Source organism: Diadema setosum, chromosome 10 (assembly GCF_964275005.1).
Source record: "Diadema setosum chromosome 10, eeDiaSeto1, whole genome shotgun sequence".
Classification (NCBI taxonomy): Eukaryota; Metazoa; Echinodermata; class Echinoidea; order Diadematoida; family Diadematidae; genus Diadema; species Diadema setosum.
This window is the reverse complement of record NC_092694.1, coordinates 4,850,597-4,875,403: the sequence shown is the minus strand read 5'-3', so window position 1 is coordinate 4,875,403 and position 24,807 is coordinate 4,850,597. Positions and strand designations below refer to the sequence as shown.

The 24,807-nt window shown below is 39.1% G+C and overlaps 2 protein-coding genes across 2 annotated transcripts in view; both read right to left on the bottom strand.

Moving 5' to 3' along the window:
* LOC140234432 (scavenger receptor cysteine-rich domain-containing protein DMBT1-like) overlaps positions 1-24,807 on the bottom strand; it is a 51,876-nt gene that overhangs the window by 13,083 nt on the left and 13,986 nt on the right. The window contains exons 5-9 of the mRNA XM_072314477.1: positions 23,160-23,492; positions 22,277-22,600; positions 9,276-9,593; positions 4,122-4,427; positions 3,324-3,341 (exon numbers count right to left, since the gene is read on the bottom strand). Of these exons, the coding sequence (XP_072170578.1) occupies positions 3,324-3,341; positions 4,122-4,427; positions 9,276-9,593; positions 22,277-22,600; positions 23,160-23,492 (1,299 nt within the window). The remainder of the gene's footprint in view (positions 1-3,323; positions 3,342-4,121; positions 4,428-9,275; positions 9,594-22,276; positions 22,601-23,159; positions 23,493-24,807) is intronic.
* On the bottom strand, positions 12,165-20,404 carry LOC140234370 (thyroid hormone-induced protein B-like). Its single transcript, XM_072314427.1, has 8 exons — positions 20,239-20,404; positions 19,478-19,713; positions 18,262-18,382; positions 15,448-15,510; positions 15,069-15,209; positions 14,549-14,781; positions 14,006-14,126; positions 12,165-12,169 (listed from the first exon to the last, which is right to left on the bottom strand). The coding sequence occupies exons 1-8, from the start codon at positions 20,402-20,404 to the stop codon at positions 12,165-12,167; spliced, it is 1,086 nt and encodes a 361-aa protein (XP_072170528.1).

Below are 24,807 nucleotides of genomic sequence, written 5' to 3'. Positions count from 1 at the left end.
ATCATGGCCCAGAAAAACGCCGATTTCTTGCCTTTCCTTTGTTCATTTAGCTTCGAAATTTTGGCAGATGATAGACAAAACATTAGGCTACAAAATTATACCAAAAACAGAAATCCGATTGATTTGACCAATTTTGATGATATGACTTCAAACTCAATTTTCTCACCTCGGCCGTCAACGACTTCAGGATCCTTTTGTTGTAGCGGGTCACATTATTATGGTTTATCCAAGCGCTCAATCCTTCCAAGCCGTTATATTGAATTGGACAAATAACAGGATGTAACAAGAAATATCCCTATGGCTTAAATGGCTTACATATACGGGGTCATCCCAGTAGACCGACACCCACAAGTCATACATCCCACGAGTTCGACATTGAAAACAGGTCCATGACTCATACAGCTCACGAGTCATACAGCCCATGAGTTCGACACTAGGAAAATAAAGCCCATGAGACCGACACTAAGTGAAAACAGCCCACATGTTCGACAGATACAACACGGCGCGTAATGAGTCGGTCTCGTGGGCCTTGCTGGCTTAGTGTCGAACTTATGGGCTGTATGACTCGTGATCTGTATAACTCATGGGCTGTGTGACTTGTGAGCTGTATGAATCTTGGGCTGTATGACTTGTGGGTGTCGGTCTCGTGACGTGCACCCATATATACATATATTGATTTGATTATACAGGGTGGCCCAGAAAGAACGGAACACCTAAGATCTTTAATTTCAGCAATATTGTTGCAAATATATCATTATTTTGCACATTGTTGGACAGGCCACTCTTTTTCCAATAGAATGACACCAAATTCTTTAATGTTGGTCAATGCGTTATGATTTTAGGACCATTTTTGTCAACCCTGGCAGTTTTCGAAATGTGACCATTTTGCACTCTCAGAGATACCGAAACCAGCGACAATTCGGCTTGCCATAGAACCAGTAGCGTTCAAAATGTGTGGAATGTGGGGCGAAATGTGTAATTGTCATTGTCCGTTATCATTGTGAATAATAAGAGTGTCATTGTGAATATCAACGTGAAATTAATTGTTCTTAAGGTCCGTTCTTCTAAAAGTGGAATGGGCCTGATAATCGTTTATCACTCCTATTTCTGCGGCGTCAAAAATAACTCGGAAAGTGTGAAATGTGACTCGGAAATGGCGCCAGCTGGGAGTCAACTACTCGGATTTCTGAGTCAAATGATTTCACTCGGATTCCGAGTCACTTTCCGAGTCATTTCTGTGGCGTCAAATTAACTCGGAAAGTGTCAAATTTGACTCGGAAATGGGGTCAGTTAGGTGCAATCTATTCCAGCAAAATGACACGGATTTCCGAATCAAAGATCACATTTTCACTCTGGTACGGTGTAGTTTCCCGCATTGTAATTAACCCATGCATTTTGGTGTAGTAATGAGTCGGATTTGGTGTGCACTTTTCTAGAGGAATGCGGAATGGAGGAATACATAGGAGTTTTCATCGGTGAGTACCCACCTCATTCACAACACTCGTATAAATAATTGCCTGAAACAGTCTAAACAGTCAGTTTTATTTAGGGAAAAATGAACTTTCGACACGGACACATTGACTGGTAATGGCGTAGCCGTAGGCGGCCGTACGGTACTAGTAGCTCGAATTAGCAATCAAGATCGTATGTGTATTTTATGCATATACAGTGGAGGTGTAGCTAGGTAGGTTCACAATATTCTATTGTAGATTGGTTCTAACGTATAGCATATAGCCCAGGGCTACGTAAAAAGGCACGAGCTACCGTACGGCCGCCTACGGCTACGCCATTACCAGTCAATGTGTCCGTATCGAAAGTTCATTTTGCCCTAAATAAAACTGTTTAGACCATGTTTCAGGCAATTATTTATATGGGTGTTGTGAGTGAGGTGGGTACTCACCGATAAAAACTCCTATGTATTCCTCCATTCCGCATTCTTCTAGAAAAGTGCACACAAAATTGTCCATCTTGAAGACAAAAAGTTGCAAGACATCTCGCGGCCGCGGCGGATCGTCGAGAAATGACGCTTTTATTTTCGCGGAGGTACTACGTCACATAGGACACATGACATGTTTTGTCCAATTGTAGCGCGCGTATGTCATGTACACCGCGCTGGGTATTTCTGATGTGACTCTGCGCAGGTGTAAAATGTCCGATAACCAAAATGATAACTCGGATTTGAGTCAGAAGTACACGGTTGGTGTTAAATTTACACGGACCGGAGTGAAAAATTTTTGACTCGGATTTAGAGTTGAAATTTTGACTCGGCAGAAATTTAGCCAAATGTGGAGAAACAGATTAACAACCAAATCCTCCAGATTTCAAAACATTATAATAATCGTTTTCACCTAAACGAATCCGTTTAGTTGAAAACGATTATTATAAGGTTTTGAAATCTGGAGGATTTGGTTGTTAATTTGTTTCTCCACATTTGGCTAAACGAACCTGATTTTTCATGTAACAATTAACAAACTTTTCGATATACCTTCGGAGATTCTTATCATTTACCGAATAAAAAAGCTTCATGATTATACTAACCTTAATCAATTTCTGTAATGACAAACCGTATGAATAACGAGCCTCCGAAATGACGCGCTACAAAATGTTTGCTATAACGATCCATGTAGTATAATATCGAAGTCACTAACACCCATCCAAGTTATATGGACTTACTGTGTCTTGTTATGACAAAACTTCGGAGTATCGAACCTTGTATCATTTCTGACTAATATAATAACACAGATTCTCCTCGGTAACAAACGAGCAAACGCAGAGGGATTTCTTCCTATACACATTGAAACGTATTCGTTTGCCCTCCCGAGCTAAACTTCGTATTTCGATAACAGAACACATTTCTTTTGTCTTAATATGTCAATTCTTTGTCATATTTAGCTGTCATTATGTTCGTTATGAGTATATTTTGCATTGTAGACTTCAGATTACAAATTAGGACCTGAATCTTTACATCGTGATAACGAAATTTTGACAAATATATTCGTTCTCAAGGAGGGACTACGTCACTGAGATTACACGTACGTTTGTACATTAATTTAGGAGAGATGGAAAAAGTGTTTTATTTTATTCCTCAGCATGGAAAGATAGACAAGCTTTTATAACTGATAACTGGTAATATTTATTTAGGATTTTGAAGAGGAGTTTGTTCTGGACATGAAATCCCTGTTTGTTGTGAATAGAATGCGTTTCCAGCTCAAGAGAACTGCATTGTTCAATATCTTGTTTTTTTCGAACTTCCATCAGCTATAAGCGAACCTCCGTGATGAAAACTATGCTATGTATCAATGTGTATGGTGGGTTATAGAGACTGCCTAGATCAGATACATCTTTAAAAAGTATCTTATTATTTGGGAGTAAGGATTAAAGTATGGGATAGTGAAATAAGGGGTCGAAATATTGAGTGTCTGTAAAATGCGCGTAAATTTGAGAAAATGTTTAGCGGAAGAGTAATATTTCAACAGTAATGACGAATTTGGTTAAATCATAAGTTGTCTACCATTACGTAGAGGTTACGAGTACAAGCTTTATTCAGCCAAAACATACATAGGTCCCTTAAGATATTTCGTTATGATTTTCAATTGAATCAGATCGTTGCAAGCTATGTTAAATTGTTATATTCAAACGTATGTGCAGTACTATTCCTCACGGACGTTCGCTGCTCTGGACGTTGTGAACTTCCGCGGTGAATAATAACTTGTTCTCCTGGGAAAATCCTAGTATAATTGGGTTCATATCAAAGCTTGAATTATACTCTTTAAGGTAAGATAAATGATTTGAAGAGTTTGTTTGCAAACACCGATAAGTCCATATTTGCCAAATGAAGATATTTGCGATTAAAGGTCAAGAAAAATAAAGAGAATAATAAGAACATTTTAGTTTCTTTTGACCATAACTTCAAAAATGTACCTTTTGTAGTGACCAATATATAATTTAAAAGGTATTATTTTGTACTTCATGACAGAGACCGTACTTTAAAATCTTCAAAAATGGACTCATCGCTTTTTGCGAACAAACTCTTTTGGAGAATTTCCACTTATCAAATTTGGGGTTGTTTTGGCTCAATTGTACATCGTTCAAAATTCTGACCCATATCCATGTGCATTTACCTGGTATGCACTCCACACCGACGTCGTCAGAGTGATCGCACCCGTGCACTCCGTATCCTCTGTGTTTGCAATCTGCCAGGTTACTCTCTTTGCCTGTGCAGTATACATCGTCCAGAAGAATCGGTCCAGATCCCGGGCCGTACTCGGCGCAGCAAGAATAACTTGAGGCGCCGTCAAACCCCAGCATCCGACACAACACGTTGGCCTCTTCCATGCCCCACCAGTCATCACAGACCGTCCCCCACTGACCATAGTAATAGATTTCCACCCTCCCTTGGGAGTCGTCTTTGCCACCTAGAAGTCGGACTTGAATTTCGTAACAGTTGAAGCATCAAAAAACGTAAGGATTATTAATTCATTTCGTACACTATGCAACCATGGGGGATGCTAAAAGAAGAGGGAATGAATGAGGCACAATTTCCGCGAGAAGTAATGACGAAAAGAAACTATCACTAAAGCTGTAGACGGGCAGTTTTGAATGCAACAATGTATCATTCATTCTACGTAAGGGATTTGTATTTTCGCTCAAATAATCTTAAGGGGAACGTATAGTTTTGGTTGAGACCTAATTTCAGGTTTATAACATTTTTGCCGAGATAATGAGAAACCCCTAATGAAATATGAAAGAGCGTGTAATTATTTGAGAATTCAACGTTAATTGATGAAAATTTGTTTTGAAATGGCTGAGATATCCAAAAAAGACCGATTGTAATAAAGTTTGGAACCCATACTTTATTACGATCGCTGTGTTTTACTTTGTTTTTTGACGTTTCAGTCATTCCAAATCCGATTTTCGTCAAATAAACTTTGAATTCCTCTTAAAATGGTATGTTCTGTACTATATTCTAAGTGTTTTCTTGGTATCTCGCAAAAAATTAAAAGCCCAATTCTCACCTCCACCAATACTGTACCATATAGCAGTCCCTAAGCTTGCCATTGAAGCATTAACTTACTTTGACCAGGGGCCCGTTTCATAAAACTTGTCATCAGTGACAACTGCCACATTTCTATGACAAATTTGCTCTCAGCCAATCAGATGCAAGGGTTTCAGTAGCTTTTCACATCTATGACAACTTGTCACTGATGACAAGTTTTATGAAACGGGCCCCAGGTTTATGTTGTCCTGCTACAGTGCACTCCTGGTACGAAGAACTCGTTATAATGAAGCAAAACTTCCGATCCAAACATTAATATTCGCTCATAACAAACACGGTTAATCTTCATTATAAGGAAGACTTCTCCGAGCACAACTGACCAAGAAAAACAACAGAGGTGAGCTCCGAACAACAAAATGCGGATCGTCAGACAAAAAAAAAACAAACAAACAAACAAACAAACACACACACAAAAAAAAAACCCAGGCAATCATGCAAAACGTCTCTGTGTCGGCTAATGCTGCACATCTCTGCGGTCGCTCCGTGTGTCACGTATAGTTTTAGAGGGCAACTAGCGTTATTATGATACATTAATTTGAAATGAAATAGGGCTCGTTGTTCCGAAAGTTCTTTTACGAACACACCTATTCTTATATGCCAAAATTTCCATCAATTTTAAAATGAAACAGGGTTCGTAGTTAGATAAATTTTCGTGTTATTCCGATGGTTCGTTATAGAAAAATTCCACGTCAGGATAACAAATGTGCTGGCATGAACATGGATTGTATTGCTAGACTTGAATACGGTCTTGACACAAATGATTGTCTCATAAATTTGAAAGCAATGATTCTTTTAGGCGTTATTACTTGTAAGGTTTGTTAATCCAACATATCAAAAATACTAGGAAAATTTGTTTATAACAGATTATATTTATTTTAGACTGTAACGAACACTGATACCAAACCGGTATGGATTCAGGAAGAAATACTCAACAGAATCCGTTCTTTATATATATATATATATATATATATATATATATATATACTTGTGAGTTTGCATGGGAGCATACACGTATCATAATTTACAATTTTAGTTAAATAAAGAACATCTCATTTATATGCATATGGTTTTGGAGGCGTTGCGTTTTCCTGGTTTACTAGATATCTCTACAACCAAAGCCAATATGTTGTTTAGAAATCAGAATCTACATGCAGTTTACCAGTTAAAAATATTCGATTCCTGGACCATTATTATTCCTCATATATATTAACGATGTTGTTCGTTCTTCATCCTTAATTTATTTTGTTTGCAGATAACACCAAGATCTTTTATGCCCACACATGTCTTTCCACACTAATTAACACTTGAAACACTGAACTAAATTAAGAAAAACAGTAGTTTGATGGCAATAAATTGTTATTAGATATTAATAAGACGAATTTCATTCATTTGACAACAAAAAGCTTACCAGATTCTACATACACCATATAAATTTAATCAAATTCATGAAATTCTTCCGTCGAGATGTTTTCATTGCAACTGATTGACAAATTGCCCTACATCGACGTAAATAAGCACTGAATTGATCAGTGTTTTAGTAGTAGCCATGATAAAAATCATGGGCGTACATACTCGAGCAGGATTCGAACCTACGACCTCCTGATCACCGGACAGGCGTCATCTCCACTAGACCACCGAGCTTTCGCCCGACAGCAAGTGTTTGGTTCTAATCCTTATAGCGTGCAGCGGGTACTGCTTTGTTATTCAAATTCATGAAATTCTTCCGTCGAGACGTTTTCATTGCAACTGATTGACAAATTGCCCTACATCGACGTAAATAAGCACTGAATTGATCAGTGTTTTAGTAGTAGCCATGATAAAAAATCATGGGCGTACATACTCGAGCAGGATTCGAACCTACGACCTCCTGATCACCGGACAGGCGTCATCTCCACTAGACCACCGAGCTTTCGCCCGACAGCAAGTGTTTGGTTCTAATCCTTATAGCGTGCAGCGGGTACTGCTTTGTTATTCAAATTCATGAAATTCTTCCGTCGAGATGTTTTCATAGCAACTGATTGACAAATTGCCCTACATCGACGTAAATAAGCACTGAATTGATCAGTGTTTTAGTAGTAGCCATGATAAAAATCATGGGCGTACATACTCGAGCAGGATTCGAACCTACGACCTCCTGATCACCGGACAGGCGTCATCTCCACTAGACCACCGAGCTTTCGCCCGACAGCAAGTGTTTGGTTCTAATCCTTATAGCGTGCAGCGGGTACTGCTTTGTTATTCAAATTCATGAAATTCTTCCGTCGAGACGTTTTCATTGCAACTGATTGACAAATTGCCCTACATCGACGTAAATAAGCACTGAATTGATCAGTGTTTTAGTAGTAGCCATGATAAAAAATCATGGGCGTACATACTCGAGCAGGATTCGAACCTACGACCTCCTGATCACCGGACAGGCGTCATCTCCACTAGACCACCGAGCTTTCGCCCGACAGCAAGTGTTTGGTTCTAATCCTTATAGCGTGCAGCGGGTACTGCTTTGTTATTCAAATTCATGAAATTCTTCCGTCGAGATGTTTTCATAGCAACTGATTGACAAATTGCCCTACATCGACGTAAATAAGCACTGAATTGATCAGTGTTTTAGTAGTAGCCATGATAAAAAATCATGGGCGTACATACTCGAGCAGGATTCGAACCTACGACCTCCTGATCACCGGACAGGCGTCATCTCCACTAGACCACCGAGCTTTCGCCCGACAGCAAGTGTTTGGTTCTAATCCTTATAGCGTGCAGCGGGTACTGCTTTGTTATTCAAATTCATGAAATTCTTCCGTCGAGATGTTTTCATAGCAACTGATTGACAAATTGCCCTACATCGACGTAAATAAGCACTGAATTGATCAGTGTTTTAGTAGTAGCCATGATAAAAAATCATGGGCGTACATACTCGAGCAGGATTCGAACCTACGACCTCCTGATCACCGGACAGGCGTCATCTCCACTAGACCACCGAGCTTTCGCCCGACAGCAAGTGTTTGGTTCTAATCCTTATAGCGTGCAGCGGGTACTGCTTTGTTATTCAAATTCATGAAATTCTTCCGTCGAGATGTTTTCATTGCAACTGATTGACAAATTGCCCTACATCGACGTAAATAAGCACTGAATTGATCAGTGTTTTAGTAGTAGCCATGATAAAAAATCATGGGCGTACATACTCGAGCAGGATTCGAACCTACGACCTCCTGATCACCGGACAGGCGTCATCTCCACTAGACCACCGAGCTTTCGCCCGACAGCAAGTGTTTGGTTCTAAAAAAAAAAAATCAGATTTTCGCATTGATAACACCCAATAAGATCAAACTGTTTAAATGCTACTTCAGGGTTTTAAAATATAACATCTTAGCTCTCTTTTGCAGAAAATTCCATCCGATTTGGTTAAGCGGTCACAGAGCAATATGGATTGTTGTAAAGCATGTCATGAGTCTGATTCCTCCAAGTTTGGAACTTCGATGATATTGTGTGTGAATACAATGGAGGGAAGAGATTCCTGACATCCTCTACAATATTCCTCATTTCTATTTTGCAATTGAGGCAAAACGAATGGGGTTTTCTGTAAGATGTTGGCAATGAGTTACAGTTTCATACCTGAAATTTCAATATGGCTTGATTCACTATTCTAATAGCTATCATTGTCGAGGGTACCGTTGTATTCTTTTCTTTTCTTTTCTTTCTTTTTTTTTGGGGGGGGGGGGAATACTGCATATATGCCAATAAATTATAAGGTCGCCCTGAAATACGCTCTTTCACTAGAACTCCGTGTTGTACTGCTCTCATCGTGTTCCTTTATTGTGTGAATGTGCCTGCATTTCATAATTAACTCTCTTCTAAATCTGTCTATCTTGGGCATAATCTCCGTCGGGAATTTTTTCACCATTATTAAGAATATATTCTTACAGTGCATAAATAGGGAAGCGGGTGTTTGATACAAAGTTCGCCCTTTCATGACTAAATGACCTCAGGAAATAAAATCAAACGAATTTTTTTTTAAATTTACATTCCAGTTTAAAAGGCCTTAAACAAGATTAGTAGTGAATCCATATTGTTATTTTGTAGTCAGATTTCCTTACTTAAGTCAGTGATTGTTTTTTTTTTTCTTATTCTATACTTTGTAAACCGCTCCTTTTTCATTCAGAAATCAAAGTAATGAAATTAACATGTATAATGTGTCAAGATTTGTGAAAAGTCTAGCATTTACCTTTCGGTATACATTCCACACCAACATCTTCAGAGCTTTCGCAGTTGTGCACTCCGTATCCTGTGTGTTGGCAATCTGCCAGGTTACTCTCCGTGCCATTGCATCGGACATCGTCCAGGAGAATCGGGCCAGATCCCTGACCATACTCGGCGCAGCAAGAATAACGTAAGGCACCCTCAAAGCCCAGCATCCGACACACCACGTTGGCCTCTTCATTATCCCACAAGTCATCACAGACAGTTCCCCATTGACCATCATAGTAGAATTCCACTCTCCCTTGGGTGTCGTCTTTCCCTCCTACAAGTCGGACTTTGGGCTCTGAAATCAAATTTGGAAATGTTGAGTCAAAAAGGAAATATATATCGTATAATCATGATCAATTGAAGTTATAGGCTATGAAAAAAGGAAATATTACGCGATGCAGTTAGAAAAGTATAAACACATTATGAAGAATACATGGAAGATAGCGAAGCAGGCCATGAATATAAGAAATCAAGAACTACAAACATACGATATGATAAAAAAAATTATAAAATTCGTGAAGACTGTAGTCACATGGCCACATTTGTCAATGATTGGAAAAAGTCTGACAAAGGATATTCCACCGGATAATACACATTTTTTAGGTATATTTAGTTATAGTTTGTTTGTTTTCTATTTTGTTTCAACTACAAAATATGAAATAAATATCGTTACTGGAATCAATTATACACACACTGCTTGTTATGATAACATAAATGATTTCTTTTTTTGCAACTGATTGACAAATTACCCTGCATCGACGTAAATAAGCACTGAATTGATCAGTGTTTTAGTGGTATAGCCATGATAAAAATCATGGGCGTACATACTCGAGCAGGATTCGCACCCACGACCTCCTGATCACTGGACAGGCGTCATCTCACTAGGACCCCGTTTACAGTGCGAGGCTCGGCCGCGGCCGAGCCGCGGCCGAGCCCAGCCCTGCTTCAGTGTAAACGCGCAAAAGGCCAAATGCGAGGCCAAAATTGGCCTCGCATTTGGCCTCGCTCTGGAGGTGGTCTCGGCCGCGGCCAATTGCGCGGCCAATTTTAGTCTGGCTTCCAAACCCTCTGCCTGTATCTTTCGCTATTCAGGATATTAACCCCCTCAACGTCGAAAACTAGTATAGTTTAAGGTGGTTTTGTCCTGCAAAGGATTTTTTCCTTCGGCAAAGGCCTTTGCCCGAACGGCGACTTCGTCGCCACGGAATTCATTTGGCAAAGGGTCTGAAAAGCAGACAATACCAAATTGCGTTTGTTTACAAGCAGAGCGCCACTACGACAAAATATTGAAAGGTTTGAATCAAAAGCGCGGCCGAGCCCAGCAGTGTAAACGGACAAAATTGCGAGGCTCGGCCGCGCAATTGAGGCCGGAATCGGCCGCGGCCGAGCCGCGGCCGAGCCCGGCCCCGCACTGTAAACGGGGTCCTAGACCACCGAGTTTTCGCCCAACAGCAAGTGTTGGACCCCGTTTACAGTGCAGGGCCGGGCGGCCGCGGCTCGGCCGCGGCCGAGTCCGGCCTCAATTGCGTGGCCGAGCCTCGCAATTTTGTCCGTTTACACTGCTGGGCACGGCCGCGCTTTTGATTCAAACCTTTCAATATTTTGTCGTAGTGGCGCTCTGCTTGTAAACAAACGCAATTTGGTATTGTCTGGTTTTCAGACCCTTTGCCAAATGAATTCCGAGGCGACGAAGTCGCCGTTCGGGCAAAGGCCTTTGCCGAAGGAAAAAATCCTTTGCAGGACAAAACCACCTTAAACTATACTAGTTTTCGACGTTGAGGGGGTTAATATCCTGAATAGCGAAAGATACAGGTAGAGGGTTTGGAAGCCAGACTAAAATTGGCCGCGCAATTGGCCGCGCATTTGGCCCAGTTTGCGTTTACACCAAGAAGAGGCCGGGCTCGGCCGCGGCTCGGCCGCGGCCGAGACCACCTCCAGAGCGAGGCCAAATGCGAGGCCAATTTTGGCCTCGCATTTGGCCTTTTGCGCGTTTACACTGAAGCGGGGCTGGACTCGGCCGCGGCCGAGCCGCGGCCGAGCCTCGCACTGTAAACGGGGTCTTGGTTCTAATCCTTATAGCATGCAGCGGGTACTGCGTAATAATTATTTACGTCGATGCAGGGTTATTTGTCAATCAGTTGCTAGGAAAGCATCTCGAAAAAAGAATTTTATGAATTGAATATATAGTTTTATTTTAAAGGGCATTATAACTTCAATTGTGGATTAACCTGTACATATGTTCAATAAGTCTTTTTTTTTTTCCTGATCAAATTAAAAATTGATAAGGTTGTCCCTTCATTCAACAACAAAAAAAATGATGACCTTGATGTAAGTAGTTTTGGACCCATTTCTTTACTTTCATCCTTATCTAAAATTGTAGAAAGATTACTTTTCACAAGAACAATTAATTTACTTAATTTTCATAACACTCTCACAAATTCTCAGTTCGGGCTTCCTCGGAAACACAGCACCATTCCCGCTCTTTTGAAGTGTAGAGCTAATGCCGCGCATACTATACATAATCATTCACATCCTGTAATATCTTCCTGGATTTCTCCGTGGCTTTCGATACAATTTCTCATGAAATTTGATTTCACAAATTGGCTCATTATGGCATACGGGGAAGGCCTTACAGTGGTTCAGGAGTTACGTGCAAAAAAAAAATGTATCTCTGAACGACAATAACTCTAGTCGCAAATCTATTAAATGTGGCGTCCCTCATGGCGGCATGATTAAATCCTTTTCTTTTTTATTGTTAGTATCAATGACATTTACAGATCATCTGACACGCTCTCAATTATACTTTTTGGAGATGATTTAAATGTTTTCTTTTCCCATCAAAACCCGGTTACTTTCGTAGGAACCGTCACTCTGAATTGAATAAAAAAAAAATGACTCAGAGGATAAGAGCTTATAAATTACCACTCAATCTTCAGAAAACTAAGTGCATGCTTTTAGTAATATCCATAGAAACATGAAGCGCAGATATTACTTTTGATGACACACAATTAGAACGTGTATCCAACACTAAATTTCTTGTCATCGCAGTGGATGATAAACTTTCGATGATGCCTCAATTTATTAAAATATGTAATATTGGTAATATTGGTATTCTTAACAGAATTAAGTTTCACATTCCATTGTTTTCTTTGTTAACGTTGTATTTTTCTTTAACATTACCTTATCTCACTTACGAAATTTTAGCATGGAGTAGCGCCTTTTAAACTTTATTCGATAAAATAATATTTGTGGGGTTTCGCCACGATCTCATTCAGATTGTAAAAATTGAGACTTTTTTCTTTTTCAACTGGTTCAGTTCATGATCAACTACAACGCATGTTCAACTACAACACAAATACTCTTTATTATATTTGAATTTTTGTACGACATCATTCTTTTCATGATTATCCTACTAGACGGTCTAATAAGTTTCATTTACCCCTTTCGATAACCTTATTATGTCAGAGTATATTTATGTACATCGGCCCTAAGTTTTGGATTCCATTATGTTCTGAAAAAAAAAAATCTCCATCGTTATACTCTTCTAAGCGTGTTTGTAAATCTTTTTTTTTAAACTCTGGCTGAGATAATCATTTTCATTATCTATATATTCAATTCAATTCAATTCAAACTTTATTTTCACTTTTTCTTTCCAACAGAATGTACAAGAAACAATATTATGAGTTTGACATGGGAGTAACAAAATGTACATAACCAGACAGGATTAACAACGTGTTCATGTCTACATGATCAGTACGTAGAAGATACATACATCCTATATAAACTCTGCGAAAAAAAAAAGTGGAGGTACCCACTCACTAGACTAGGCTTGCATATAGTTTCCAGCAAACTTATGGTTCATCATCAGTCATTGAATTCATCATTACGCGATAACAAACGGCATTAAGCGATGAAATACGGCATCTTATTTACATTATTTTTGCACAGCTGCGTGTAGTCACCAGCTGTTCGAAGTACCTCCTCAATTCCCTTTTCTGCTTCTCTTGTTCAGCACGTAGGGATTCTCTTTCTCTCTCTCCTTTATTCCTGGAATTTTGTTTTTTCCTTTCAATCGTATCCACCTCATTTAAGTCCTGTCGTGTTGTTGTGTCTCTGTTGTTTGTTCTATTCTGTCTTAATTACTTTTGTGCAATGTATTTGTAATTACGGTATTTTTAAAGAAACTGTTCCGTTGTTCATAAACTACAAGCATTGATTTTTAGTGGTCCTCTCAGGTCTCCCCCCCCCCTTTAACCTAACTTATTATTTTCCCGTATGTATGCATATCTTTATTAGTTTCTTGACTATCATTTATATTTCGTACTTTGTAATGAATATACTTATGATAAAATTCCCAATTTACCTTGTGTTATGTTTTGTTAGACAAAAAATAAGAACTTGAAAATAAATGAATCGAATTCAATTGAAAATAAGTCTTTGTGCAAAACACGCACAATTTACTTGTCCTTTAATAACTAATCTCTTTATCGTCATGTATCCTTCCACAGTTCTTATATTTGATTTTTCTCTCCTTTCATCTGCAAATTTTTCTGAATATTGGGGTCACAACCAGCCATCTTGAAGCATTTATACATTCATCTTAAGGCAGTCAGGTCAACCTTGATGATTAAAAAAAAGAAAAACCTTTTACTGATGTATACGAACATTTTCTTGTTTTGCTCTTTGTGGGCTTAATCATATCTATACCTTGCTGACAGGATCCCTGATAAAGACGAATGTCATCTATGGCGATGTCACCTCTGGTGCTACTCCCACATACACCTTCCATGGTAATGTAGAATGGCTGGGTGTAATTGTCGAAGGGGATCTGTTTGAAAAAAACAAAAACAAAAACAAAAACAAAACAGAAACAAAACAAAACAATTTAACATTGGACGCTCTTTCTCATAACAATGTTGTCACGAGTGGAGTGACAGACGCTCTCCTCCACTGAGGTCAATTTGAATGGAATTTGTAAATAAGCACTTAAGCATGTAAATTGATGCAAACTGTTTAACATGTCAAAAGAAGACATTCCAGACCGCTCTCGGTAGAGCCACGGTAGTGCTATGTGTGGCAAGGAGCGGCAGTATGACATCAGGCCGTGAATGGGGACGTCACGCTCTGGTGCTGTCTCCGTGACACGTTGTAAATGGCCACTCGGTAACGGTGATTAGATTCTGTTTTATTATGAACATATTGTAAATGAATTATAAAGTCTTTAATAGAAACATCTCTGTCATTACTTACCTGTGCCTCGTGCCACGCATTGCCACTGGCTCCAATAAGTGAGAACAACGTGTCATTTGAACTTGGAGTCGTTGATGCTGACTTGTAGACATTCAGTGAATTAATCGTTCTACCGTGCATATGATACCAAAATGTCAGGCACTGTGGCCCGTAACGATACTGCGCGGGGCTGGTTAGGCGTGCGTTTTGCCCGTCATAATGTGGAAATGTATCGATGTACATGTAATATCCGTCTACAAGAAAAGGTAAACACAACAAAAAGTAAATGCAGGAGCAAGCAAAGTGAAAAAACAGAATCATCGTTTAATACAGTCTTTTGTTCCGACGGTTCGTCATTCTGAAGGGATAATCCAAATTGCAATTAAGTTCCCTTCATTCATTCATTCATTCATTCATTCGAGAATAAAGAAGATCCGTTATTCCGATGCTACGTTCGTCAATTACGAGGGATTGCTAGTACGGACCTTCTGTTCCTTTTCGGATATATTACATGAAGGCAATAACACTGAAAAGAGCTTACATCCGGTTGTATGATCCCCGCTTGGTCCGGTGAACCATGACCCGGTACTTCCACTGTTACGGGACCAATCAAAGTCATCATAATATGACTGTTGCCAGCCACAGGTACCATACTCAAAGTCACAGTCAAAGTTGCTTGATCCTGTAAGAAAGGAGCGTAGTGCATGAAGTTATCTGTATAATATACCATTGGTACATCGCTCACACAAAAAGTATTATGAATATTTCAGACAGCATAACATATCTATTCAGTGACACTCTTTTTGATCTTCCTGTCATCATCTAGGTCAAAAGACAGTATAAAGTTGTTGGGTACTTTTAAAGTGATTTAAACTAAAGATTTTATCACTTTTCATTCCACTGATCACATTCTATCTTACCGTTGTAGGGTGGTGTTGTTGGGTCATTGTTTGCGTCAGCTGTGGTAAACAGATCAGTCACTTCTACACAAGAAGAGAAAATAACAGGCACCACTTAACAAACCATACGTTTTTAATTAGATTATTGCAATTTAATTTAGTTAGTAGCAAAAACACACACGCACTATAATAGCCTATTATCTATTTGAGTGAAAATATTCATTTTCACTCGAATTTTATTCGAGTTCCACTCTAAATTCACTCTTTTTTGTATTCACTCCTGCAAGAATGAATATTTTCTCTCATTTTTAAGAGAGTACAGAGACAACAGAACAAATAGGATACAAAAATTTACATTAATTTCATTTTCGTTTTTTTTTTTCCAGTCTTAAACAGTAAGTTCATAGTATAGCAAAGAGTGGACAGTTTATTATTTTTTTTTTGTAATATATTGTTACCCAAAAAGTTACACAGTTTTATAGTTCGACTTGATCACGTGTGGTGGTGCTGTTGGTTTATTATTTGAGTCTGCTTTTGTAGGAGAGACTAGGAAAGATACGAATTTTCAATCCACTTGTTCTCCTTTTTTAACGACTTCCGGAATCTATTCATCCTTAACAGAGCTTGAAAAATAAAAGAATCAGGTCTTTTAAGATTTCAATACAGAAACCTTCACTGACGATTTTTCTTTTCTTTTATTACAAGGTTGACAACTGTATAGTAATGTAAATATAGAAATCATCAAAATAAAAATATTTAATATATACAAAAAAAGTGTTTGTTATGAAATAATTACGTGATTACGAAGCTTTATGGAATTTCACTTAGAACATTAGGTAGTAGATTAATCAGTGATTTGGTAAGTTTCCAAGATACTAATGTAAATAAAAAGAATTATCTAATTTATCGCACTGTACCTACCCTCGTACACTGTAGAAACTGCATCCCCACATATGTCATTATAGTCAGGACAGCAGTCCCTTGAGTTTGTACAATCTTCATCACAGTAGCAGGGGCCTGGGTACTGGATGCAACTACTCCATAAGCTGGAATTCACACAGCAACTCTCTTGGCAGGAACCTATCGTTGTAGTATTTGTGGCTATAACGTAGAAAATGAAGCATTCATGTAACAGCACTATTGCCAAAACAGATATCAAGTTACAAAGCATTTTTCTTGGCCATTGCTGGTCCGGAGCGAAAAAGTCCAGTATATTATCTGTATTGATAAAACTGATAATGCTAAAGACCTATTCGATTGGAGATTGGTAGAATTAAAAAGAAATAATCACACGCCAAGCACTAACCTATCAACCACAAACACAGGATTATTCTTTATTTTCTATTTGCAGAAACGCCTGCCGTCTCTGCTCAATTTTTGCAGGAATCTACATACGAAGAGTTTGCTTCCAAACGACGCAAAATCCATCATTTTCCAATGGATTTAGCGCATTTTGATTGCAAGCTCTTCCTATATAAATAAAATGACTCCTTTTTGAGAACGATCTTTGTTATGCGAAGTAGGTTCAAAACTCAAAAGACACGACTGAGCGTCTGATTTGTCAGTCTTGACAATTTTCCAAGTCTAGTGTTACAACTGTTTTTAGCCTTAATTCATTCTTTCTATACACATTCTCGTGCATCGTTTATTTCATAATGTACAGTCTCCTTCTTTATTTGAAATTCATTTCATCTACTTTTTTCATGACGTGGGGATGGTTATTTGACCACTTTTCAGGTGACCACTCATTAGTGACCTCACTATGACGTCATTTTCTAAAATCACACGGGCGTCTCTTTCTCCGCTTTTGCAGCGTAACTAAGTGGATCCATTATCATACGATCTACGTAAAGTTACAAAATTGTCCTGGCTGACACGTAATGTGCGCCATCATTGTATGCATAAATTGAGTTGCAAGTGCTTTGCATTTTGCCATTGCATTTGAATACTTTACACAATTTCAAACATTTAGTATCTTTAGAACTAGTTTAGAAATAGTTTTCAATTCAATTCAATTCATTTATTTCATTCTCATTTTCTTTCCAACAAAACATAACACAAGGTAAATCAAGTTTACGAGGTTTTTTTGTTTTACATTTCATGGATGTATAATATAGAAAAGGATTATGACCTGTCCTGATGCAGCTAGTTTACAGTCAAGTTTAATGTCCTATCACCAGCAGCTATTGCCCATACAACCCAATATAAACTGCGAGTTAACGAAGTTGCTGGCACCCGTTGTAAATCTTGTGTTTATGTCTTTATGTCTAATTGTTGTAGCTTAGTCTTTTGTGTCAAACATTGCACTAGTCCATTCATTTTATGGAGAGCATTTGTAGCCCAGTCCACTTATTGATTGTTTAAGGATTAGCACCCCTTTACAAGATGAAAGTAGATGCCTTGATGAAGGGAGACTGTATTCTGACTTCCTGGAGAGAGGAGTCTTCACTTTGCCGTCTTGAAGTAAAGGCCCAAATAAATGTTGATCCAGCATCTGAAATAACCCAAAGTCTTGGCGAGTGACTCTATTATTCCTGTCTCCATATTCTAAGAACTCAACACTGCTGGCAGCGATGGGATTTGAACGTATACGTGCCACCGAAACACATACACTTGAAATGCCGCAAACTGTATGACATCTTGAAAAACCAACGACCTGTAAACGAGATGGGCCACAAGGCGAGACTGGCGACGTCTGTGTGCGGTATGGTTTGCATGACAACCGTCACCACGAGGACAACGAAGGCCCTCACTCTTCTGTCGATGGCATCAGTAGCTCTGGTCTATTTATAACAACAGAGGCCAAGAACTCAACAATATTTTATCATTACATACCTTGTTGACAGGATCCCTGAGAAAGCACGATGTCGTCTATGGCAATATCACCAGTGTAGCTTCTTCCGTGTACACCTTCTATGGTAATGTAGAATGGCTGGGTGTAATTGTCAATATTGATCTGTTAGTGAAAGAAAATACAAATAGTTGCGGCTACAGGTCTTATTTTATTGCAATGCTATTTCGTCATTGTTGCGTCATGATATTGTAAACAGAATTGTACTTTGCAAAGCGCGCATTAAGCATTGTTAACGCTAAATCCATTCCATTTCGTGAGAACATCCATTATTTTTCGATCCTATTGTAAAATCGGATGTGGTGGTTTTTTTTCTCGCGAATTTTCGATATCCCCGTAGACTTAATATGGCACCTATAAGGATATAGCTGTAGTCGATAGTTTAGAGTAGAGGGCAACTTTCCAGACAGGTTTTTAACACACACCTCAACAAACAAGAAATATAGAATATCATATTTCGGCGGAGAAATGAAATTGTTTAAATGTATGATATCAAAGGTTCTAAACAACCTGATGGAGACTCTTTTGTTTTGTGACATAAGTTCATATTTAATTGTCCCCCCCCCCCCTCTCTCTCTCTCTTTCCAACCACTATCACTAGGCGTTTTCACATCAGCCCGATAAAAATCCAAGCTCGAAATATTTTTCGCGATTACGAATTAGAGCGCTATTTCATTTCTTATTCACATCAGCCCGAAGAGAATTAGTCCGCATTTTTTTTTCGAGCTAATTCGACAGCTGAGTATGTGCAAACAGCATCAGTAATGTGTATGCCCTCTCAAAAATTCCTCATGATTTGTGTGCAGTTTGCCTCGATCGATCGGGTCACACACGCTAGGCATGGTGGGATTCATCGCGCTAATTTCTCGAGTCGTTTTCACATTATCAAATAGCGCGCTACTGTCCCGCTATTTCAGAAATTTCCCGAGTTGGAGTCGAGAAATTTTCTCGATCAGAGCGATACAATTAGCGGGCTAATTTGTGTTCACATTATCAAATAGCACGCTATTTCGCTATCGGGAAAATTTCCCAAGTCAGAAAATAGCGCGCTATTTCGAAACATCGGGCTGATGTGAAAACGCCTACTGTGATCATGCAACATTATTAATATTGTAACTGAATAGGCCTACTATATTGCTTTCTTTACACATGTATTCATGTAGATATGAAATCTTGAAAAATATCCCTGTCACAACTTACCTGTGCCTCATACCACGTGTTGCCTCTATCACCATACAGCGAGAAAATCAAGTCATATGAACTTGGTGTGATTGATGCTGACTGGTAGACATTCAGTGAATTGATTGTGTTGCCGTACATATGATACCAAAATGTGAGACATTGGGGCCCATAGCGGTATTGGGCAGGGCTGGTTAGGCGTGCGTCTTGCCCGGGAGAACGTGGATAAGACGTCTCGATGTACATGTAATATCCGTCTACAAAGAAACGTCACGTAGCAAAAGAAAAAAAAATTGTGAAACATACTATAGAGTGACAGTCCTTTCATCTCAAGCTTTGATGTATCAAAAAGAAATAAGGTTCGTAATTCTGAAGCTTCATTAAACAAAGAATGATAATAAAAAAAAGTTCGTAATTCCAATGGTTAAAAAAAAATGGTTTAAAAACAAATATAAAGAGATTGCTTCCAAAAGGCGCTAAATCCACCATTTTTCAAGGGATTTAGCGCCTTTTGGTTGCAAGCTCTTCATATATATACATATACATATATATATATATACCTGTATCACGATATATATATATATATATATAGATAGATATAGATATAGATATATATATATATATACATACTATATGTACATGTGTGGTAGGATGTTTTGTGATACAACTGAATTACACATCAGCATCAAAAGTGATATCTTGAATATTTTTAAAGTACTGCTCCCAAAGGTAAACAGGACCTTCACCTAGACACGGAAAAGCATAACACTGTGAAAGCTTACATCCGGTTGTATGGTCCCTGCTTGGTCCAGTGTTGAACGACGAGGTGTTACCACTATTACGAGACCAGTCAAAGTCATCAGAATACGATTGCCGCCATCCACACGTACCGTATTCAAAGTCACAGTCAGTGCTGTTTGGCCCTGGAAAATAGCAACGCAGTGTCATAATAGTCTTTCTTTTTTCTTCTCTTCACATAGTATTTAGTGACAATGATACATCAATTACTCGCAGAAAAAGGGGTGCTGTTCGTTATTCCGAAGGTTCGATATTCCGAAGGTTCGTTATTCCGAAGGTTCGTTAATCCGAAACACGCAAATTCCCTATACCTAGAGGTTCGTTAATCCGAACATTTGTGGCGTTATTCCAAAGGTTCGTTATTCCGAATATTTGTTTATCCGAAAATGAAATTCGGAAAAACGAACCTTCGGAATAAGGAATCTTCGGACTGAAGAGCCTTCGGAATAACGAACCTCCGGAATAACGAGCTGTAACCAGAAAAAGCATGACTACGATTTCTTAATTGGACTACATAGCATATCAACGACAAAGGTTGTGTTACACTATTCTTGAAAAATTAACCCAAGTAAAAGTGGGTATTTAGTTTTAATACTAACATTTTAAATGTAATAATATGGTTACGTTTATCTGATCCCAACATAATTTTACCATTGAACGGTGATGTTGTTGGCTCATAGTTTTCGTCCGTTGTGGTAATCAAATCAGTTGCTTCTGTGTGAGAAAAGTCAAGGACAGAAAAGATTTCTTAAACCAATTCCTTTGTCAGACATTACTGAATCTAATCTGCATGGCAGGTCTAGAAAAAAAAAAGAGAAATTATGTGGTCTTCTAAGACTGACTTCATACGGGAAATAATTTTAATCCTTACACCAAAAATAGTCAAAACAGTTGCACATTTATTACAATTCTTGTCATAATCAACAATTTTATGAATACTCGTGCACTCAGCAAGCTTGATTTCACAAAGCAATTTTGTCGGCATGAAAAGATCGCAGTAATGTGTATAGCTACATGGTAGTATTCCATTCTCTTTCGTCTTTCCCTCGATAAAGAATCGAACTTAACTTAAAATCAAACCCAGTAAAACCCTAAGTATTTCCTCGATCGAGTTCTATTTTCTTTCCAGCCTGTGTCGTTTTCAGCGATAAGAATCTAAACCATGTTCCATTTATGTTAGAAAAAATTTTATATTGGTATTTTGTTCTCTTAGACGAACAAGTCTCTTTGACATTATCAAAAAGAAACATGGGAATCCATACCTGATTATTGATTATCATTAATTAGAATTAAACGCTATTTTCCAACAAGTTCCTTTAAAGACCCATCTACAAAGTGCCATTTGCCAATGGATTTTACATACAAAGAAATAAGAATTCCAAGTTTTTTCCATAAATTTCCTTTTAAGGTCACTAATAACTATAGCATTCTTTGAGATAATGGTGCTAATGATTGTAAGGAAGAAAGCGCTTTGCTACACAAGTTTTTTGAGTGAATTCGAGTGGGCAAAGTTCAGCAAAACTCAGGTCGATTTCTTCTACATTAGCTTGGCTTAAAAGAACAACGGATATTATTTGTGGCCCTGCATCACAAAACTTTCAAAAGGCAGCACGCAGTGATTATGTTTTTACGGTATTTCCTTTTTATCTCACCACGATAATCACTTCCTGAGCGTGTGACTAAAAAAAAAAATAAAAAAGTAGTTAATTTGATGTTGTGAATTTACTGTTTAGTTGCGTACCAGGCGAGAGCAATAAATTCACTCTAATTCAACCACGAAACTCTCGTTCTTTGCTTTCACAGTTCTTCTCTCCATCAAACAAAATCAAAAAGTATCTGATGATAACCTTGCCCTGAGGAAGTAATTACTTCTCTGCTTAATTGACGCTTCTCATTCCAATGGTTAAATTTGGTTAGCATATAATCTGTTCCGTGAATTCAGTTATGTACATGGTTTGTGTAACAGTGTAAGTATGTAGGATGTCTGAAAAGAGGGGGGAGCGAAAGAGATTGTAACATCACCTGCCGATAAGCACTCAACACCAACGTCCTGATTGTGTCCGCAGTTTGGATATCCATATTTGTGCTGTCGGCAATCTGCCAAGTTCCTCTCTGTGCCGTTACATTGGACGTCTTCCAGCAGTACCGGGCCAGAACCCTGGCCATACATGGCACAGCAAGAATAGCGTAAGGCGCCCTCAAAGCCCAGCATCCGACACACCACGTTGGCGTTTTCGATGCTCCAAGAGTAATCACTACAGACAGTCCCCCATTGCCTATTGTGGTAGATTTCCACTCTACCTTGGGTTTCGTCTTCGCCTCCTACGAGTCGGACTTGAATTCCGGCCATTTTATTGAAATGATGAACAGACAAAAAGCGCATGCCAAGTTTAGGATAGTAAATTTGAGTACTGGAAAAGTGGGAATATCAGATAAGGCAGAATTTCCGTAAAGAAATGGAGCAAGACAACAAAAAAAAATCATACGTTGTTACGTCAGGCTCCCTCAAAATTCAAATACAATTTTTTAATTACTATTAACAAGACTATATGGATTCCATACCAAGGGATTTGTGTATTCCGAATGAGATAATTTTGTCTTTTAATCAGTTTTAAGCAGTTCTTGAGCTTTTACTTTAAACATAGCGTCTCTTTAAATACATTGATGGTGTAAACTTACCCATTCAGTTTCCTAACAGATACACACTTTGACTGTAAATACTCTGGTTTCATGCTTCCACAATGATGCTCCTCATCGTCAAACAACAAAATTATCTAAACGTAAAAATGCCCTAAAGATGTATTTGGCTTTCTGCTATATTTTTTTTTTTCGATGACCATTCTCCACTAGTCGAATACGGCCAGCAAAGCCTGTTCAACAAAATCATATGTGCACCGTAAAGTCTAGCATTTACCTGCCGGTATGCACTCCACACCAACGTCTTCATTGTGCCCGCAATTGTGCATTCCGTATCCGTTGTGTTGGCAATCTGCCAAGTCATTCTCCGTGCCATTGCATTCAACGTCGTCCAGGAGAATTGGGTCAGATCCCTGGCCGTACTCGGCGCAGCAAGAATAATTTGAGGCACCCTCAAAGCCCAGCATCCGACACACCACGTTTGCGTCTTCGATATCCCACCAGTCGTCACAAACAGTTCCCCATTGACCGTTGTAATAGAATTCCACTCTCCCTTGGGTGTCGTCTTCCCCTCCAACAAGTCGGACGTGACCTGTGTCAGCTGTAAACATTCATATAAAAGTAGGACCCAACTTATTTTCCTCGATAAAGAAATATTTTCATTTGTCTCGGCCTTGAATCTTAATCCCCCACGTAACTATATAACAATGGGGGGAAAGCGATTGATATAACGTTGGGTCGACGCTGAGATAATGTCATAAAATGATCGGAGATATTTTTTGAGAATTTTATCATCTAAAATGGTGAAAAGAATCAATACAAAATAAGTAATGTAATGCTTGGATTAAACTGCGAAGCGGCTAGGAAAGTTTTATTTACATACGATGATATTTACATCTTCTGTAGTTTGATACTTAACAGCAGGATGGGTTAGGGGTTTTAGCCTTATAGTTTGATATCTAAGCTGCGGATCCAGTTCAAGATAGCAGCATTTTGCTCGAGCAAGTTCTTCAGGCCCGCCTGGGAACTTCCGCAGGTGGCAGTCTTCCGCGATGTGACGTAGGGTTTGATCAGGATGGACGCAGTCACACGCCGGACTAGCCTAAAACCCCAATTTGTGTAGATGATGGCTCGCTTTGGTGGATTCGGATGCGCTTTATGGTGAGCCGCTGTTTCCGAGGGAGGTTGAAGCCCTCTGACTTTGTTGTCTCGTCAGTGATGGTGTTGTACATAACTTGAGTTGCGTTGGAGACAGCATAACACCAGCATCTGCGCCGTTTACTTTTGGAGTCAAAGAGTTCCAGTGCATGATGGAAGGGACTTCCAGACTGTCTTGCGGGATATTAGGCACATTGATGAGAGGTTGTTCAGGTCATCGTGGATACAAAGGTCACTGTAGGTGTTGATGGCACTTACTAACGACCCTTGTCATCCTTTTCTTCCAGCGTGGGGAGGGGGGGGTGATGTGTGCTAAAACAGGCAACCAGTGAAGAGGGGTGGACTTGAGTGTGCCTGAGATTACTCGCATTCCCGAGTTCAGAACCCTGTCAACTCGTTTCGTGTGGAAGCTGTTGGCCCATTGAATGAGCAGTACTCTGCAGTTGAGTAAACGAGGGCAAGTGTTGCAGTGTTGGTTGCGAGTGTCCTGATGATGTTGACCCTTTATTTCAACTTGTGCGCAACATCAACACTCTTCAATGGAAGCGTGCGGTCCAACCTATTCCAAGATACTGGGAAACTCCTCATGTTTTACAGGCTTGCCACAGAAGACTACCTTCAGCTTAGCATTGAAAGATGAATGATATGATGGAAGACAGTAATGGTAGTCTTTTATGGTTTGATGCCAAGTCCCCAGGGGGTGAAGTAATCTTCTATATAGTGTCTTCAGATTTTGGGGCAGAACTTGGCTGATATCA